General features: G+C 44.4%; 1 protein-coding gene across 1 annotated transcript in view; it reads left to right on the forward strand.

Moving 5' to 3' along the window:
• Positions 1–4335: 4335 nt before the first annotated feature.
• LOC122369376 (murinoglobulin-1-like) overlaps positions 4336–20718 on the forward strand; it is a 28694-nt gene continuing 12311 nt past the window's right edge. The window contains exons 1-14 of the mRNA XM_043344080.1: positions 4336–4381; positions 4494–4502; positions 4769–4866; positions 5043–5218; positions 11880–11998; positions 13608–13751; positions 14215–14331; positions 15545–15586; positions 16729–16889; positions 17495–17594; positions 17804–17851; positions 18547–18711; positions 19153–19238; positions 19671–19758. Of these exons, the coding sequence (XP_043200015.1) occupies positions 4769–4866; positions 5043–5218; positions 11880–11998; positions 13608–13751; positions 14215–14331; positions 15545–15586; positions 16729–16889; positions 17495–17594; positions 17804–17851; positions 18547–18711; positions 19153–19238; positions 19671–19758 (1344 nt within the window). The 5' untranslated portion in view covers positions 4336–4381; positions 4494–4502. The remainder of the gene's footprint in view (positions 4382–4493; positions 4503–4768; positions 4867–5042; positions 5219–11879; positions 11999–13607; positions 13752–14214; positions 14332–15544; positions 15587–16728; positions 16890–17494; positions 17595–17803; positions 17852–18546; positions 18712–19152; positions 19239–19670; positions 19759–20718) is intronic.

Here is a 20718-nt window from a genome sequence, read left to right on the forward strand (position 1 = left end):
TAGGCACCCACTAGGCACTGCATATCCATGTGCCAGAGTTGGGGTGCTGCTGCACGTGCGCACGTGCAGGTGTCGTTTCCAGATCTCGAGAACGGCTGGACCGATGGCGCTCAAATTTGGTACACGGTTAGGGACCAGTTAGTAGGGTGCCGTGCACAAGTCAGTTGGGACCCATTTTGCACGTGCGCACGTGCAGGGTGCCGCTTCCAGATCTCGAGAACGGCTGGGCCGATTGTGCTCAAATTTGGCACATTGCTAGAGACCGGTTAGTAAGGAGCCAAGCACAAGTCAGTTGGAGGTACCCCCTCGAAATTTTGCACGTGCAAGGCTCACTCTCTCGCTCGCTCCGTTAGTCGCCCCAAAAGGCGTTATACTGGTTGTATATCCAATACATTCAATTGTACCATGATATTTCTGTTTGGATATTTTTTTATTACGGGATGAATGAGTAGGTACTAAGTAAAGATTCCGAGAGTTGGCCATGTAATAAAACGAATACTGCATGGGGGAGCGGGCAATAGCAAAAGTATTGCCCTCTGTAACGTCACTGTCGCCCTCGGGTGAAGACCTCCACAAGTGCTATTGCCCTCGGCTTCGCCTCGGGCAATAGCACTTGTTTCGGTCTTCACCCTCGGGCGACAGTGACGTCACATCGGGCAATATTTTTTGCTATTGCCCGCTCCCCCATGCAGTAATTGTATAATATCACACGGGGCCGGTAAAATGTTTCATTCAGGACCGAGGGATTTGTTGAGTTTTCCGCACGAGACCGAAGGTCGAGGGCGGAAAATTCAACAAAGCCCGAGGTCCTGAATGAAACATTCCGGCCCAAGTGTGATATTTATTTTAGCATATGCCGTTTAATTTCCATATTTAAGCTTCTTTAACAATTTTACATTCTTGAAAGAAGTGGAAAAACCAAGACCGAATATCAAGAGCTAAAAAATGTACATATTCCCTGACCAAGATAATAAACCAAGCCGACTCATCCTTGTGTCTGGCTGTGAGTTGGATTCCTATCAAACCAAGAACATCTACTTCAATCTATGTCATATGAGAAGCTAGAGTAACGTTCGTTTTCAATATTAGAGAAGAGTGGAAGGTATACCTACAATCCTGTGAAGTGAGCGCTTGGTTTTCTACCCATGTCAATATGAATAAAGTTTTTACTGATCAATGTGAAATGCGTTTTTTTTTTTGTCAATTCATTACACTTGTAAAAGGCATGAAATTGGCGCTACACTCAGTAGGTGATTAATTAATCTGTCAGTACATTAAGATTTAAAATATTATCTTATTGAAAACCAACATTTACAATCTCTTCAATAGTTCAAAGCGACCAAATGCAACACGTCAGTTAACCCGCGCACCGACGGGGGGGGGCGGATATCCGCCCCCCCCTGAGGTTTTTCGCGAATAGCGGGAAAACCGCGGCGCGTAGCGCCGCGAAATTTGGTATGACTATTCCCTTATCAATTTTACACATGGTGTGCAAGTTTTAACCTCCTAACTTTCAAGGTCAGGTCACCAGGTCACTTTGAATGACCCAACCTCAAGTCACTTTTTTGCAACTTTGTCACCGTGCCAGAGCTACAGTAGATGTCGGAGGCCTTTGAAAGTCGCAGGATGTTATTAGGTCATTAGTAGCTACAATTTGTATATCTCGGAATTTTGATATCGGTGACCTAAGGTCAGGTCAATTTCGCGACCTCCCCATTATAAGTCAATGGGGGAAAAATCAGCTCCCTGTTTTTACCACTAAAACGGGTCGGAATGGCCCCATATACCATACATGACTTCATATACGATCAACCTTCACTACCTTGAGGTCTGTTTTGCTGTTGGGCAGCTGTGAGGTCATGTGACGTCATCAAAGGTCACCAAAGGTTTTTGGCCAATAACTCCGTACAGGAACAAGATACAGACGCGTGGATGGTCTCATTATGTTCAGCTCGTCAAGACGCATCGAATGATATACATGATGACCTCGAGGTCACGTGACCTGAGGTCAACCTTTGACCTTGACCTTTCGAGGTCAACATATATATCATTCGATGCGGATTGACGAGAGGATCACGATGATGCCCTTAGTTTGTTCCTATCTTGACTAATTCGAAAGTTATTCGAGAAAAACTCTCTCCATATTTAGCGCCGCCATTTTGACTTTTTCGACCCCTGTGACGTCATCTTTGACCTGACCTGAAAATGACCTTAGTAAAAATTGTAGATCTTGACCGTGCGTATCCGATGCCGTTTACCGCTTGTCGCTATCTTGCTTCGTTCTCGAGATCTCAGGGGGGGGCGGTCATCCGCCCCCCCCCCCCGTCGGTACTAAGTTGGCGCAGACCCCCGTCGGTGCGCGGGTTAACGTTAGATTTATATCAGTTAAGCTCTTTTCCAGCGCCTTCCTCCGTCTCAGGAAATGCTTCAAAAGTTCGCTGGTAAAATGTTTTGCCCATGGGCCGAAACCTTTGCTCAATTGACTTCAACATTATGCGGTTTAATCCAAAAAGCTTTTACCGCACGCTCGCGCTAATGCTAAAGACATACTCCGGCATATGCTAAAATAAAATTCACATAATGAAATGACGTGAAATCTGATATGATCCATCCCTTGTTCACTTGTGAACTTGTAATACCTCCAAATAATGATGATATGCCTACAAAATGAATAACTACAGTTATAATGCATATAATGATCATTACCCAAATGACTCGCTTCACGAATAGGACCTCATAATTCCCCCATGACCTGGAACCTACCTGATAAAGGTATCAACTTGAAATTTTCAGGGAATGTGCACAGTTAAGTGTTGAGAAAAGTCACAAAAGTTTCAGCTTCCTAGCTCCAGCCGTTTTGAAGATATTCTCGAAAAACCTGAGGGATGGATGAAAACAACCCCTGCCACTAATATGGTTAATGAATGATTAATGGTTTTCTAGGTTGATATATGCTGTTTGACATTATCGTGTGGTTCTAGTTCTTTCTATTGTGTGTTTTTTTTCTTTTAGCCAGGGTGCAAAGGGAGGATTTCACCCGGCGTTTGTGAGAGCGTGAAAATAATGGCGAAAATACTTCAGTCACTTTTTTGGCAAGGTCAAAGGTCAGGCCAACAAAGGTCATTGAAGGCCAAATTTCGACGATTTTCAGGTCGAATGTAGACAATTTTCAACAAACCGATGCATAACCGATGGCCGGTCCTGTAGCTCAGTCGGTTGAGAGTTGGACTCAGCGTGGTGAGAGCACGCGTCCCGGTTACAACAGTCCGGGTTCGAAGCGCGACGGGCGCTTGACATTTACGGGCCTCCTGACAGGTATGGTTGCGGTTGGTGGCCAGGCGAAGTCAGCGAGGGGACCGGCCGTGCGCGGCTATGTGCGCACGTTAAACTTTGGACTCCAAATTCTGCCATAGAACCGGAATTGCGTGATCGGAGGGTAGAGGGCAGGGTCAACGCAACAAGCCTCGCTTAGCGGGGACTCTGTTCTTGTGAATCCCTCCAGGTTCGGACTAAATTCATAAAAAATGGGCTTTGGCCTCAAACACCATATGTTCTTTGGACCGACACTAAAACATTCGTTAACCGTGCAACAATTGCTGGTTATTGTGATCGCGGGTATGTGCGCGACAATTGCAACTATTGCTCGTTAGGCAAACGAGCAGACCCAGAGTCTGGCACGTTCCTTAGGGTAGGGAGTCAGGGCCGTTCTGAGCGCAGCTGTGTCAGAGGTGAGGATAACATAGGGTCGTTCCGCGCGCAACGCTCATCCCGGTCGCATGCGAAGCCGACCTGGAGGTCAACTGTCCTATGGGATTGTATGTAAAATAGTTTGCTCTTGTTACGATAAAGTAGAAGAACTAACATGAGTTGCGTAAAGGAAATAGGATGAAACGTCAGTACTAACGTCTTAGTACTGACACATTTTTTGCATCATCCACTCTACCAACTCCGAAATAATCTTAAAATTTGATTTAGTATCCAGAGGAAAAGTTTAACAGGAACACTCAAGTCATATCATAGAAACTCACCAAACACATTGCTTGCGTGAGTCTCCATCCATTTCTTTGCAAATTTTGCTCAGTTTTTTTTTTGTCTCTAATGCCAGCAACGTCTGTGAATATTGAAGCTTCATTAGGTATACAAAACCTGCTCAAATTTCCCACTCGGCACAACTAATGACTGTTGATTCAGCATTCCACAGCGATCAATGTGTCGTCGTCTGGTCAGCGGCTGACCGCCCAGTTATCTACCGATAAACAAAACTCGTCCGATATTATAAACACCCTCTGACGGTAGGTGTTTATAATCACCATCTGTAAACCGACCAGCACTGGGGCCTGGTGTCAGTGGTGACTGGGGTCCCAGCCCGGCAGCACCACTGGTGAGCTGCTGGTGACGCCTGAGTACTCGGTCGAGAACGCAGGAAATTCTCGGCAGCATTTTATCGGACATCATCAGCGTCATTGTAGACCATCACCAGCCTGGTTTTTCAGAGCGCAGATATGCAGGGGCGCGGGAACTACTTTCCGACTGGGGGGGGGGGGGGGCACACCATAATAGAGATCAACCTAGGGTACCCCCAAATCTAGTTTTCTCACCGGGTTTAGGCCACTTATTTTTCACCCCTCGGCTTTTTCAACAAAAAAAAAGAAAACATTTGCAAAAAAAGTGTGGTATTCCGTCTCAAAGCTGTGGGGGCACCGCCCCCACGGCCCCAGAGTTGGGGGGGCAAGCTGCCCCCACTGCCCCCCCGGCTCCCGCGCCTATGATGAGACCAGCGGTGCTGGTGCCAGCGCTGGTGCTGGTGCTGGGCGCGACGGCAGAATATCCAGCGCCGGTGCCACAGAGTATTGAGCAACAGAAAAGGTCAGTGGCACACATCATCGTGTATCTCAACAGCCAGCCCTATTGGGTGACTGTCTCGCCAACGCCGCGAATTTCATCACCTGCTTGGTGTTTCTCGGTGTTCCTTTTTTCTGTTGACGACAGGTTCGATTAGTTCTCGATGTGGTTCTTAATCGCTCCATTTTCTTCCTCGGCAGCTCGATCCTATTGTCTCTGCCGAACGTTCTTCACGCCGGCTCTGACATCGGCTGCAACTACCTGTTCAACCTCCGCAACTTCGCCGAACCACTGGATAAGCTGGCCCTCAACTTCACCACTGACGACAATCACCCGCTGTTCTCGGTCGAAAAGGACCTGTCGCAGACAAATGGAGGTGAGCTGCATAGCGGCAGGGGGGGGGGGGGCTTTCAATGTTATGAAAAGTCACGATAATTGCGCCAGCACTGTCCGAGAATTCTCAAGAAAAAATCTATTCCGCCAAGCAGTAAGTCGATACTCGGATTTAGGCTGTGGAATGACAGAGAATAAGTTCCAATGCTTGTCATAGCTAAATAAACGAACAACGGATCTCTTTGAAACTTTTAGCAATTTATAAGGGCAACAGTAGGTAAAAATGCTTATCTTATCACTGGATTTTCATTCTGTTGACCTGAGTGAGATAATTTTTGGACGAACTTCGTTTCTAACACTTTCAAACACCGCTGAACCGGAAAATGCACCCCTGACCCCTCGTTATATCCCTGATGTCATCTCAGGTAACGAATGGTACATAACAGTTTTTTGCTTACCTCTCTTAATAGAGGGATGCTAGACCGATGAAAACATCTAATAAGTGGTCGTTCAGCTAGACTACGCATCTACTGATTACGAGCGAGCGAGCGCAGCGAGCGAAACGAAATCTTTTTTTTTCTTCAATATAACGGAAAAATCTCAGTATGAGCGGCCCGGCCCGGCCCGGCCCGGCCTGTAACGCTTTTGAGAGGCTTATATCTCAGCAACTGCTGGACCGATTGGCCTGCGGTCTTTTTTGCTGGGTAGCCCCATCCCTTCTACCCCGTAATTGACTACTTTTGATACACCTCAGTGACCGTCGTGGCACGTGCCACGTGAAAAGTCAAGGGTGTTCAAGCAGTTTTGCAAAAGTAATGATTTTGAGAGGCCCATACCTCAGCAGCGGCTTGAGCGATTGTCTTGCGGTAATTTTTATAAGGTACCTGCATCCCTTCTACCATAGGTCGGATACTCTTGATCTATGTGAGTGACCCCCACTGCACGTGCAAAATACAAAAAGAAGAGGTGCCCGATTTGTTCCCATTTCAGTAACTCGGTAATTACTGGGGCGATTTCGCTGAAACTTGGCATACAGGTAGGCACCCACCAGGCAATGCATTCCCATGTGTTGCGGTTAGGGTACTACTGCACGTGCGCACGTTCAGGGGGCGTTTCCAGATCTCGAGAATGGCTGCGCCAATTACGTTCAAATTTGGCACACCGCTAGCGACCGGTTAGAAGGGTGCTTTGCACAAGCCCGTTGGAAGTATCCTCTCGCCCTTCCGCACGTGCAGGGCTCACTATCTCGCTCGCTCGTTCTTCGCCCAAAAGGCGTTTTACTGGTATGTAACAGTAACACAACCTTTTCTAGTAAGGTGAGGTCATGACTTGACCTGAGGTTGACTTTTCAAAATGATAGCTTATTCGCTGCGTCTCGACGACAGAAAAAAGGGTGCCAGGAAAAGTAATATCGTGCAAACTTAGCTTTGAGTCAAAAGTTATTGCAAAAAAAAAACTGTTTCCGCCAAAAGTATATATTTTGGCAGTTTTTACTTTGCGGACAAAACCGTTGACTTTAGGTGAAATTTTAGGGAATGACAGTGAAAAAAACATTACAAAACAATTGATTGTGCTTTTTCGTGACGCTGTAGCTCTACCGTTCATGAGTTATGTGCCAGTTTGTCTATAACTGCCAAAATTTGACCCGGAAATAGGCTAAATTTACCTTCAGCGACCTCCGGTGACCTGACCATTATAGTGATGTCAATTACAGAAAATCGGGATACCGATACCAAACCAAATATCAGGCAAAACCATTGGAAAATGCCACAAACCATGCCAATATTGGGTGCTGAGAGAAATACTAACTTTTTACCAAGTTAACTGGGTCGGTACCTACATGTCCTAAAAATTTACTTATATCTAGAAAAGTGAGGACTCTTAATACCGACAAAATACCAAAGCATTAGGATTGAAACATCAATATCAAATTGGCACCTATCAGTCTGATATCGGTGCACCAAAAAGTTGGCACCTAACTATCTGTGAGCTCAATCTGCTGTAATGCTTCTCGGAGAAGCATGATGAAAAATTAAGCATTTATTTATTACCATGACCGTTCCTCCATTCAAGAAATATTTTGAGCCAAAAATAAATTATTTTAGTGTTTTCAAATATATATTGCCCACAGGCCGCCATCAGCAAAATATCCAAAAGGAATATATATATAGGTATTCAAATATATCGGCCACAGGCCTTCATCTCCAAAAGTGAAATTCCTTTTGGATACCGTCTGTGCTGATGGAAGCATGTGGACGACATATTCAAAAACACTAGAACGATATAAGTTTTGGCTCATTTTTGGTCTTTGAAAAGGAAGGAAAGTCATGAAGGTAAACAAATACCTAAGATGGTATTCGATTGATATCCTCTAGAGCTGACCTTTGGCCCGACCTAAAACGTGGCTGAATCAGTTTCTCCATATTTTTGACGCTCTTTCGAACCTCGCTTATGGCGTGTCGGTACGTAATTCAGGAGCAGATTTAGGGAGGGGGAGGGGGTTTAAACATTCCAGCAGGGCGTGGGATTCTAGGAACCCCAGCATGGTGCGGGTGAACACTAATGTACAGAGTCACAGGCAGCACCGGTTGTTTACTCCTGGGATAATTCTGGGTTATTCCATTTTGTGACATTGTCTGATATCACGGTCGTAAAAGCCGTGATAATTTTGACAATGAGTTCAGTAGTTTCAGAGATAGGAAGGGACTCTGTAGAGCCCCCTCAAATCATCCACGTTAATGTTATTTGTCCCAGTGTGCGAACGTTGCAAATTAACATGAACAATTATGTGAAGCTAGGATTTCAAATGACCTTTTCCTCGATAATTAATTGCAAAAATGCAATAAAAAGCAAATAATAGCCGTTTTCACAACGGCCATCTGGTACACACTTGGTGCACGTTTGGTGTAGATTAGGTGCAGATTTGATCAAATTAGGTGCATTCGCCGGCTAGCCCGTCGTGAAAACGGCTATTATATGGTTTTGGCAAATTTTCGAACAACAGTTCATTCTCAAGCCACATGAGACAATAACTTCTGCATACTATTTCTTCATGAACAATTATGATTTTATATACTTTTGAAATGTTTTAGAAGTATATGCATTATTTGTTGCGTACCAGCACTGAGCAGTGAGGACCAAGCTAATTTTCATATAATAAACTGTAAAAAAGATTAGCATCCCGGTGTGCTAGTCGGATGCTACGGTTCTGGAACAAGAGCCCTGGGTGCTTAACATGCACTTAAAATGTTCTACAGTTAGCAGTCTAAGACTCTTAGGTACTTGTCTAAGCTCCGTATGCCCGCACTTCAAGTATTTCACTGCTTCAAGGGTGCTTGGAATAGCACCAACGTACAGATGGTGCTAATCTAAGCATCAGTTTTAAGCACCATGATCAAACTTCAGAGCTGATGAAAGCACCCGAAATATACTTCATCGATTTTGGCGGGAAGATCGCATCCGTTCGGTGCTTATTGGTTTGCTTTTTCAGCATCTGGGTGCTTCCGTCGTACGAAAAAAGCAGCGAATTCATAAAGCGCGCGGGATTGGCGACGCCATTTGCATTTGTCAAGTCAGTTGTGTGGGAGCGCTCGGCCGGGCTGTTTGGCCCATGTGTGTGCGGTCAGTGATAGAAACAGTGATGGTGATGGTCGTTTGTAGGCTAATAAGGGCATTCGTGAGTGACAATACTGAAGTGGGTGTCGTCCTAACTGCAATCAAGACCGAGTCTGAAGTCCATGAAACGGAGCATCAATGGAGGAGCTGCGTGGGAACTTTCCAGCCTTGTCGGAGTGCTAAGGTGGGCTTGCACTGACCTGCTGTCGTGCTATGAATAATAATGGATGTAATTCCACACCTTTTTAGGGTTGATAAGGCAAAGTTTTATCGATATTTTACCAGATCCAGATAGGCGACAGATAACTGGTGGCTAATGAAATGAACTATAATCTTTACAGTGAAAGAGAGAGTGCAGATGGCATATTTTTTCATTTATTTATTACGGGTGCAGTTGACGGCAGACGTGGCTATTTAGGGCGGCGGTGGCTGCCTGTATAGCGGCGCCCATATGTTGTGATTTATCAGCTTATGTTATAATGCCAGGGGAGCGGCCCTGTGGCACTGTTCGTACGGACGTGCTAATATTGTGTTGTTATTGTTTTTTTTTAAAGGTGCTTTCTGACTAATAAGTTTACGCTTGCGCTTAAATTTAACTATAATAACCATCATACATGATGTCCATTACCATAAATAAACGACAAAAAACAATTAAACGTGTTTGCAGCATGATATAAGCATTAAGAATCGCAATATTTCTTTCGATTTAGCTGGCCAAGGTAAAGAACATATCTTTGACTCGTAGTGCAGGTTGTCCTTGCAAACCTGCACTTTCACCCAGCTCTGCATGCATGACATTTCCATTTATAACTGCCATGACCTTTTCGACACATCTGTTCTCCAAATATTTAGCAATGTGTGCACTCTCCAGTCCATCTAGTCGTGGGTCTTGCAATAGTAGCAACACTTTGCAACAGATAGTCCTATCAGGCCTGGCTGGAAAGGTCTCCAGACGTCAACAACCCGAGGCTCAACAGGGGAGCTGTGTTACCAGGCACTCCCTCCGGGAGTTCGCTGATATACAGCCGTGCTGTCCTGACATGTGACACATACCAGGCGTCTCGGTCCTCAATACTCACTGGGGCAAGGTGATGGCAGAGTTTATGGTCCTCAAATAATATCCTACCCTTCTTAATCCATCTTAGAGCGAGCAGAATAGGTAGGTATATTGTTACGTACAATGGAAATAAATGTTTAAAAGAATATTGTGTCACCAGTGAGTCAGTGACTCAATAAATTATATATTGATAGCAGTTTGATGACTCTGTGTATTTTTAGTCCTCTCATGCAAAAAAAGATAGGTATAGCTATAAAGTAAAATGAGCTCCTCGGATTTAATGCCGTATTTGAATGTTTTATCGAATTTAGCCGAACATGACGTCACTCTGACGTCATTTCCAGTCGACCTATATTAGCTACGCCATTTTTATCTGGACTTAACCCGCGCCCTGGTGGGGTCTGTTTATAACGCGACCTGGTGGGGGGGGGGGCTATTTTTTGCCCCCCCTCGTATCTCCGAAACTACTGGACGGATCCGCAAAATTCAAACGGCGTTCGAAAGGCCTGTCAAATTTGTCGAGGGAAACCAAATTTCATTGACCTCGGGGTCACCGATGACGTCACAGGTCAGGTCAAAGATGAAATGTTTCACCGTTCACGGGTCATCTAGGGAATGCGCTATAACACCGAAGAAAACGCATTTTGTCGAGAATCAGCGATAGGGCGTCAGTTGCCTAGTACATATATTGCTATAAGAGGTCACTGACATTACCAGGTCAGGTCACAGGTCAGGTCACCAAGGGTCACAGGTCAGGTCACATGAACCTAACTAGGTACTAAGGTTGTGCGATGCATGTTTTATGGCCAATTTTTCATTTCCAACTCAATGGTGTTGGTTATAAGACTATCAGGTACGGCTTAGGCCACTTTCTGGTGGAGGTCAGGTCAAGGTCAGGTCAAAAAAGGTCAAATTTCAAAGTTGATATTTTTGCATAAAATGGGTATTGATTCGATGCAGCTCGTCACGCAGAGTCTAATGGTGGTCTTTGTTTTGCGCTACGAGGTCTAGAATTGCAAAAAATTGAGTTTGAAAATTTGACGTCATCAATTTTGAACAGTTTTTTCGCTGTAACTTGGCCAAAAAAGAGGTATCGATCTCAAATTTGGTATGTTGATAGAAGGCGGTAAGGACTATCACATATATTCCAGGTTTTTTCGAAATTCAAAAAACTTTTTGGATTTTTCGGCTATTATAATCAAAAAATCTATTTTTTGATTTTTGGGGGTCAAAATCCAAAAATTTCAAAAATTTGAGATAGCAGTTTTGTAGCCCTGTCGATTCTACAGCTTTTATGTCTTTATAGTTTTTCTGTATTTGCAAAGCTATAGGCCTGACAGCTCTTCCCGCGAAACCCTTTTTTGGGTCGAAAACGGCAGAACATGACGTCACTCTGACGTCATTTCCGGCCAACCTATCATAGCCTTTGGATAAATTTTTGGTCACAATGTGTAAAATTGATGTCCGGGAGGGTACTGAAAGTTTGGTGACGATCGGCGCAGCGGTTCTGGAGATATATCGAAAAGTCTGGAGGGGGGGGGGCAAAAAATAGCCCCCCCCCACCAGGGCGCGGGTTAAGGTTTCAACTTGATACAGCCGAAGATATTGCGAGTTTCGTGTTGATAGTTCAAGGGATTTGGAAGATATTGCAGAAAAAAACTTCGACTAAGGACCCAGATATGCGCAGGCTAACAGAACGGGCAAAACGAGCGGTGAGGGAGAAGCCGAGACACGTGGGGTGGGAGACTGTTGAGCAGAACTGCGGCTCGATAGACGATAGCCGAACCGCCGTCTGCCTATCTCCATCCGCGGTCCAAGAAGATCCATGGAGCACCAGTTCAGTTCAGTTCAGTTCAGTTCAGTATATTTTGATAACCAAGAACAAGAAACATCGGAGAAAATAATCGCGAATTGGCGCAAAAGCAAAATGCTTAAATCAAAGCGCCTTTCCTACTAAACATAAACGCGAATAAACGCACAAAAAACATGTCCTGTTTTCAATAATGAATAATTTTCTATATTTTTTTTCCAGAGAACAATATCGACTGCCTTCAAGTTCCGGTGCCGTTGAACCTGACCGACCACAAAGGTGCCAAGGTCTCTCTTGGACTTACCACCAGCCAGGGCCTGTTCACGACAGAAACCAAAAAGGTGATGTCACGGACCAGGGGTCACGTGATTTGTGAGACCGAGAAAAGAACGGCGGTGGGAAAATAGCTCGGTGTTATTCGTAAAAGTACCTACGTTTAATGAGATGTGTTTTGAGCTAGGGCCTGGGCCCCACGGTGACTGATAGTGATGTCAATTACAGAAAATCGGAATACCGATACCAAACCAAATACCAACCAAAACCGTGGGGAAATACCGAAACCAAACCAACTTTAAAAGATTAGGGAAATAGGTACCAACTTTTTACCAATTTCTTAGCCTCTTATACATTAGTAAGGGTTCATAATACCAACAAAATACCAAACACATTAGGATTGAAATACCAAATACCAAGTTGGTATCGGTTTGGTATCGGTATACCAAAAAGTTGGTATCCGATTGACATCTCTAGTGACTGACATAATCTGATCTCGATCTCTTTCTGATCTCTGACTGGCTTCGCTTGACCTCTAATCACTGACGGACACCACTTGACCTTTGACCCCGGACGAATACTGTTGGACCTATGCAATATGCATGACCCCTGAGTGATACAATCCGACCGCTGGAAAATCATGACGCCATATTCAGTCATATTTTGCTATATGCCTATGTGAGGCATAGGGGAGACCCGGGAGGTATGGGCCTCCTGGAGGTATGGGCCATCGCAGTTTTGAAGAAGTGTTGCGCATTTTTACACATTTGACGGTGTTAACTGGTAGCAGCCATTCAGTGATTACATCCCAAGTGATTTTCAAAACCTTCCTCAGTCTTCTGTGGCAATGAGCGGCGATAAAGCGTTTTTGCCCTCTTCGAGTAAAATACGGTACATACAGAAAATTTGTGATAAATTTGAACCAGGCTCGTTTTATGATGTCAGACCATCGCTAACATAAAGTTTAAAGCATGCAAATTAAGACAGGATAGACAATATAAAGCTTTCTTGCAAGATTATGAGCTGAGATGCTACGCACATTATGGCGTCCTAACCGGGAGGTTTGGGCCACCCACCCCCGGTGATCCTGAATAAATAAAAAGATGCTTTCATTAAATGTCCCCGTCAATAAGTTTTATTTTTGTCGCGCAAGGTCGAAAATTTAACTTCAAATTTCATTCGAACGGAAAATATTATTCATCTTATTTCATGGTGGCTGATTGAGTTTACCAAAATACATCTGGGCCTAAGTGACCTCCATGAAGCAAGCTGTTGGCCGCTTATGCGGTTCCTGGGCTCTAAGAGAGATCGAGGTAGATACCAGCTACGAGTATTATTCTCATTGTCGAGAAAATGATATGAAACATGGCACCGGCCCATACCTCCCGGGCCATGGCCCAAACCTCCCGGTGCATTTTGATGGATCGAAAAAGCACATGATTTATTGAAAGTTATCTCGAGACAAATTAGTTGATCCCAGATGCCTAATATCAGGCACACGTTGCAGGCGAAAGGCAATTTCACGTACACAGAGTGAAAAAGCCACTGCCTAGCCACTGCCTAGCCACTAGCCACTGCCCACTGGAAGAAAATTGCCTTTTCGCAAAACCGGCCCATACCTCCCGGGTCTCCCCTATGTATGCAAGGTATCCCCAATCCCCATTCTTCTGCAAACAGATAAGGCTGAATGAAGCCACGCCTCCTATCAAGCTGGTCGTTCAAGACAAGCCACAGTATCGGCCCGGAGACCACGCCCACTTCCAGCTGATCCTGCTCGACTGGAGGCTCCGCCCACACCGCGGAACCGACCAGTCACAAACGGTAACGCCAGAAGACGTCGAAAACAAAATGGCGCTCTAAATACATAAGAATGTATTGACCAGAGTGGATAGGTTTCAGGTGTTAATCACCTTTTTTTGGTTGCAGGAATTTATATTGTGACCTCACAGCTTCAGATGCGATGGGATACTTGCAACTGAACTAAGTCTTTGTGCCATTTGCTGTGCATTTCTATGCTACTGAAGAAGGCTTTGTTGAGAATAGGTATATTAGCATAATAGCATTATTGCCCATTTATGGCTTTTCTTGTTTTAAAATCAGTAGCCTAAAAACGTTTCCGCTGCTTTGAAATAAATAAGAAACTTGCTGGAAGAAGCCTTCTATCAGCTTAGTACCAAATATACCGAGTCAAATGACAAACGCGCCCCTAGGCATGCAGTGCGAGTAATACATGTAATATTACATGCAGTAGCATGTACTAACTTCTTTTCATTTCGCTCCCCAGGTTTCCGAGGCATGGGTGACTAATTCTGACGGCTTGCGCGTGGCCCAGTGGAGAGACACACCCCTGAAATACGGAGTGGCTTCTTTCAATCTTCACATCGCAGAGGAGTTTGTCCCGGTGAGATTATCGCACAAAAACCTACATTTCTGTCAATGCACGAATGTTCTGTGGGAGCTGGTAAATGGTAACAGTGCTCAAGTCAGCTTGCGGGGCAATTGCTCGGGGCCCGGTGCTGCGCCGGAACGGAGGGTGCTCGAAGAACACCCCTCCCTAGAACTCGGCTCCTGGGTCACGTGACGACACACGGTAAGCGGAATTCAAAAGAGCGTCAAAAAGCACGATGGAAGTAATACTGCCACTTCTTAGGTCAGGTCAAATGTTACCAGAGGCCATCAAATGTCATTTTATGCCTATATTAGCTTCTTTTTTGTTTGACATAGGGGCGCATAGCCCGTAGCCAATGGAACTAGAGCACTCAGCACCGCAGAAAAACGCATTCAATAACTCTGTTATTTAGCGCTCTTACTGAAATAAGCTCTTAGATTTCACCTAAGACCAACGGTTTAGCCTCCAGAGAGCAAAAACTTTTCAAGGAGACGTTTTAAAAAGGGTTTCTCTGTAATTGCTTTTGACTCAAGAAAGGCAAGATATTTTAGACATTTTTAAACAGCATCGTGCTCCTCTCGTTGAAACACGTATAGCGATTTACTACATTTGACAGTCAAAGCTTTACCCTCGGTCAAAGATCCTGTACTTCAGTCTATATAATCTAACCGGAAAAGATCGTGTTGCATGTTAGCCGATTCGCATCGGGAACCGCAACGCATCTTAGGTGTTATTATCGCTCCAGTATGCCACTATCAAAAGAGGCACTCTTTTTCTTCAATAGGCTTAGAAAAGTTAGGGCTTATAATTGCCCTGAGTCCTGACCTCATGTAACCGATATCAAAATTTCAAGATATGTATGCATTTTACGCATACTGGTGCTCTCATTAGTCACTGAATGTTTCAAGGCGATTGTTCAGTTCGTGAAACTATGGCGATCATTTGACATTTTTCTGATGTGAGGTATCTTGACGTGACCTGGAAGCCCGACCTCAGCGAGATGGTTCTGAAAATTTCGCGTGTGCAGAATAGGAGCCGATAAACATGTGCGCCAAATATTGACGCACAACGCCACCGCTTTTTAGATACTTATGGAATACCACAGTGGGGTGCTCAATACCCCTCAGTCTAGCGCGGTTCAACAAGTCTTTTAGATGTGCTTGACAGTTGTTTTGAATTGCATTTTCTTTACAGATCGAGGATTTGAAATGTCGTTCTTTTTCAGCCTGCAAGAAAACTTTCGACAACTACAGAAGACGGCTCAGTGGTAAGTCCTAGCAAATGTTTTTATTATAGATTGTTTGATTTCAGCATTGCTATCATTGTTGTAATTTTCCATTATTCCAATTTTCATTACTGCTCCATTACTACACGACTGTGTAGAGGCGACACGCAAGGAGCACTCAAAAGGCAGCATGCGGTAAAGACAATCAACGGTGCACCCCAGCTCCAGTTCGACGGAAGAGGCTCAATGCCCAATGCGATGCGCATTGCTGGCACGATTAACTACTATAAGGATGGCATTTTCCAATGTTAATGCGTCTTAGCAGGACGGTCTGTTATCTGGTTTATTGCTTCTTAGTTCTTTTATTATGATCATAAAAGTCGGTCTTGATAGATTATATAGGCCTATTCTTCATCAAAAAAGAAAAGAAAACAAAATGAAATGCCAAAAGTTTTTGAACATGTTTTTAGTGCACATAAAAATGGACGCTTTTTCTGTCTGCTCAAATTATTCTTTTTAAACACTCTGATATAAGTAAAAACAATAAAAGCAAAAATAAAATTTGATATTTGATATGGCCAAGCGGACATAAGTGGTATTATTGCAGTGGTGTAGCCTAGAGGAGCTGCGTCTCAGCTTCGAGCAGTAGGTACGTGCGTGAAGTGCCAGCAGACGCTGCGGAGAGGGTGGGCGCCAGCTTCCTGGAGCGCGTTCAGGTGTGCCTTGAGCGTTGAGGTGCCTACTTCGAGCACATTCGCAAATAAAAGAGAGACGCACAGATCACATTTTTTCAAATGATGATTGCAGCATCAGTTCGGTTGAAAATATTCCCTAAAATAGGTGCCATATAATTTGTCCAGCCGATTTTCTTTAAGTTGTGAGAGTTTCTTCTTCGTATCTTTTACCACTTTCAAGAAATTACCGCTGAAAAGTGACACACTTTTTTGCCCACCCTATATACACTACTACTTAATTTCATGCACACGGCGGCACAAGGCATACACTTTGCCCATTTACCCAACTGCCTGCACCCTACTGAAATTTGTGCACCTGGCACCATATCTATGTATCTATATTTGTCCGTTAAATGGTGTATCAGATGATCTCTTCCATACGCTTGTCAGTCATCAAATAGCATTAGCATTTCATCAAACAGTTTGTGATGATGTTCTACATTTTTGCAGATGTCGAACTGGAAAATACACTACAAAACTGCTGATTTCTACCACACGGAAAACTTCCATGTTGGTGACGTGGCTCCTGCGCCCATTTTCGACATCGATATTACATCGCCAGAATCGGTAACCTCTAGACAGAGGACAGTTACCATCACCGTTTGCGCCAGGTGAGTAGATCACCATTTATGGCCGTCAAAGAACGGATTAATGGTGACCCCCGAGGTCAGAGTGCACTAACTGACTGTGACGGTTGACGGGCCTAAGAAGGAGTTATGGTGTAAGTAAGACATGTTGCATGTTATTTTGCCAAAAGGAAATCAGCTTAGCTGTTCATTGTTTGGTTCGCTATCTAAGTTTGATCGGCAGTGACGAGAATTAAAGCACAAAAAAATGAAAAAAAGCGTCGGAGGGGGTGATAAACAACTCGAAGAACTTATAATTGCCTCAGTTGATGATAATTCCCCGCGTCCGGCACCCAAGTCCCGGTCAAAATGGCAAATTTACCTTCAGGCTATCACTCACCGCCATGTAAATAGCACGTAAACCAATGTTGCATGATTGCTCTATTTCTCTTATATGGTTTGACCGAAAACGGTCCAAATGGCTGGGAACCAATGCCTCTTGGCCGGAGAGTGTAACTAACCATGCCATGACCCAATGTGTGTCTTCGTTGTGACTACCAATACGCTGCTAGGCAGCATCATTGTGACTACCAATGTATTGTAATATGGCTGTCAGACATGCATGAAAACGTCACATTTCTCTTTCTCAGCTATAAATTTGGCGTTCCCCTTGTGGGAGCTTTTGTGAATGCGGAAAATATGGCGCCGAATACAATCAACGTAAATGGTACCTGGAAGGCCTTTGAAATCGTAAGTAGCCCCATTGGAAGTTTCCGTTGTACAGCTGCATATCTGCCGTGCTTACGTTTTACAATTATTTTCACCTACCTTTTGTCTTCTTCGTGTTGTGTAATTAAATGCCTACGGTTCGCTAAAAGTCATTTTCCGTGCATGCAACTGTATATGCTTGCTTAAAATCTACTTCAGTATGTATTCAACCCGCTGAATATGATTTTCAGACTGACTCGAGGGGATGTGCAACTCTGGACATGCTCATCAGTGATAAGGTATTCGTACCCTGTTTTCCTGCTTATGCATCATCTGATCAACTTTGCTTTCAACATAGCTATTGGAATTGTTAAAAACCTAAAATCGACAGATAAACGCTGATGCATCAATTATCAAAATAGTTTCTGAAAGACAAAAATGTCTTTTTCGGCAGACTTGCAATGTAGGTCTTTGTAAACTTACATTGTACTTACATTGTACAACTAATGTCACTATAAACCAGTTTGGTTCAGTAATTAATGAAGAATGTTCATTCAATCATTAATTAATTAATTAATTAATTAATTAATTAATCAATTAATTCATCCATTCATTCATTCCAGTATTTCTTATTCAGATTAGCACACTGTCTTTTTCACAGATCAGCGCCCTAAAACTATAGCTGAGGTGCATGCACATCTGCGTTGCCGTAGGTACTCAAAACGATTTTTCAAAACACAGGATGACCCAAAACGTCGCCCATTGGTCTGACCGCGTGCTTAGAAGGGGTGGTGGTGGCTAGCTAGCTAGCAGTGACGTATTCGACGGCGCTGTAGGTCACACATGTTACCATTATATTCTGTGTCATCGATCCCTTCAATGATTAGGCACTTACTGTCCTTGGCTTGAACCATCTCTTTTTCATCACGATCATCTGATTTGCCACCTTGTTCCCGTCGTGTCACCCTACTGATGTTTTTCCTCACGTTCACAGAACAGACGCGGGCTGTCCTTTGACATTCCGTTGAACGTCACTGATCCAGCGTCAGGAGTAGTGGAACAACGTGCTGTCACCATCAGAAGGGGTAGCAGGGAAAAGGTGCTGGAGCAAGCGGTCACATTTTGGACGGTGCCGGCCAACCTGAGCCGAACTCTGGTGGTGAGTTGGCATAATACTCGCACACACAGAACGCACAATGGAACGACAGTCTACATAACAGAGAGTCAGCCAATCGATAGACAATACAGATCACAGACCGCAGTTACATAGTTTGCAGACTGCAAAACACAGACTTTATTGGTGAAATTCGTGAGCAGACTATATATTATACCACAACCATCGCACAAATGCATGTGTTTAAAGTTGTTAGGTAATTATTTTTCTGTGTTCGGTGTAAACCAAACACGGCATCACGAACTACCATAATGAATCAGGTATTTTCTCTTCTTTAACGGTGGATACATATAAGTAGGTACCTAAAAGGACAAGCGTAACCCGAAATCAGACATGTGAAACATTGACATAACCACTATTAGCTGTAACTATTTCCTACAATTCAAGCTTTGTGCTGACAGCGTGTGATGTGCATTGGTTTCGCAGTACCGAGTTAAATATGCCGACGGAGTCCCAGCCACAAATGAATTGGTTGAGATCTGCACTCAGGCCATGTACTACCCGCCTACTCGGTGAGTGAGTGGCGAGTGAGTGAGTGAGTGAGTGAGTGAGCGAGTGAGTGAGTGAGTGAGTGAGCGAATGAGCGAATGAGTGAGTGTGCGTGCGGTCGGGCTTTGTGCATACGTGCGAGTAAGCTGCTGAGTGAGTTATTGAGTGAGTTATTAAAAGAGTTATTAGGTGAGTTATGTATTTACTGAGTGAGTTATGGAGTGAGTGAGTTATAGAGTAAGTGAGCGTGTGTGTGAGTGTGTGAGTGAGTGAGTGAGTGATTGAGTGATTGAGTGAGGGAGGGAGGGGTGAGCGAGTTAGTGAGTCGGTTAGAGTGAGCGAGTGAGTGAATGTACATAGACGCCAGTCGCCCGCTGGATTTTGTCTACGTTTTGACATATTTCGTCTCTTGCTTGTCAGCTAACGGTGCACTGATGTCATCATTCTGACCACAGGAGCGCGGGCTGGACCGTGCGTGTACCAGGGAACGAGTGGCCGCTAGCCGACTTCACCTATCTCCTGCCCAGATATGAGCTGAACAAGGTTAGATGCACTGCCCGAAAATGGGATAAGCTGTACGCGTCCGAAAAACCGAAGGCGTGACCCAGGGCTTAAAACTGCTTGTTTTTCGCAAATGGAATAAAAAAACTTCTCATGTAGCACTGCTACTTAAAACACGCCTTATGATAATGTGAAACGCTCAATCACAGTTAAAGTGACCATCCCACCTTAACATTAGTTTTGAGTTGAGATAGCCAAATTGGGGTCCCTGGCTTGCACCTACCGGTTTGGCCAAGGGTTTGGCCGCGCTCACAACATCGATAATTGCTTTTATTCGGAGTTATTTGATTTCATAGTTCCAATTTTCAGAATCTAAGGGGCTAATGTATTTGATTGCCCCTTAGAATTTGTGGCGTCAGCGGAGATCTAACGATTTTTAAATCTTATACTAAAACCATCGTTAACCCGCGCACCGACGGGGGTCTGCGCCAACTTCGCACCGACGGGGGGGGCGGATGACCGCCCCCCCTGAGATCTCGAGAACGAAGCAAGATAGCGACAAGCGGTAAACGACAAGGGATACGCACGGACAAGGTCTACAATTTTTACTAAGGTCATTTTCAGGTCAGGTCAAAGATGACGTCACAGGGGTCAAAAAAGTCAAAATGGCGGCGCTAGGTATGGACAGAGTTATTCTCGAATAACTTTCGAACTAGTCAATATAGGGAAAAAAACTAAGGGCATCATCGTGATCCTCTCATCAATCCGCATCGAAGGATATATATGTTGACCTCGAAAGGTCAAGGTCAAAGGTTGACCTCAGGTCACGTGACCTCGAGGCCATCATGTATATCATTCGATGCGCCTTGACGAGCTGAACACAATGAGACCATCCGCGCGGCTGTATCTTGTTCCTGTACGGAGGTATTGTCAAAAAACCGCTGGTGACCTTTGATGACGTCACATGACCTTACAGCTGCCCAACAGCAAAACAGACCTCAA

The sequence above is a fragment of the Amphibalanus amphitrite genome, unplaced genomic scaffold, assembly GCF_019059575.1.
Source record: "Amphibalanus amphitrite isolate SeventyFive unplaced genomic scaffold, NRLGWU_Aamphi_draft 001029F_arrow, whole genome shotgun sequence".
NCBI lineage: Eukaryota > Metazoa > Arthropoda > Thecostraca > Balanomorpha > Balanidae > Amphibalanus > Amphibalanus amphitrite.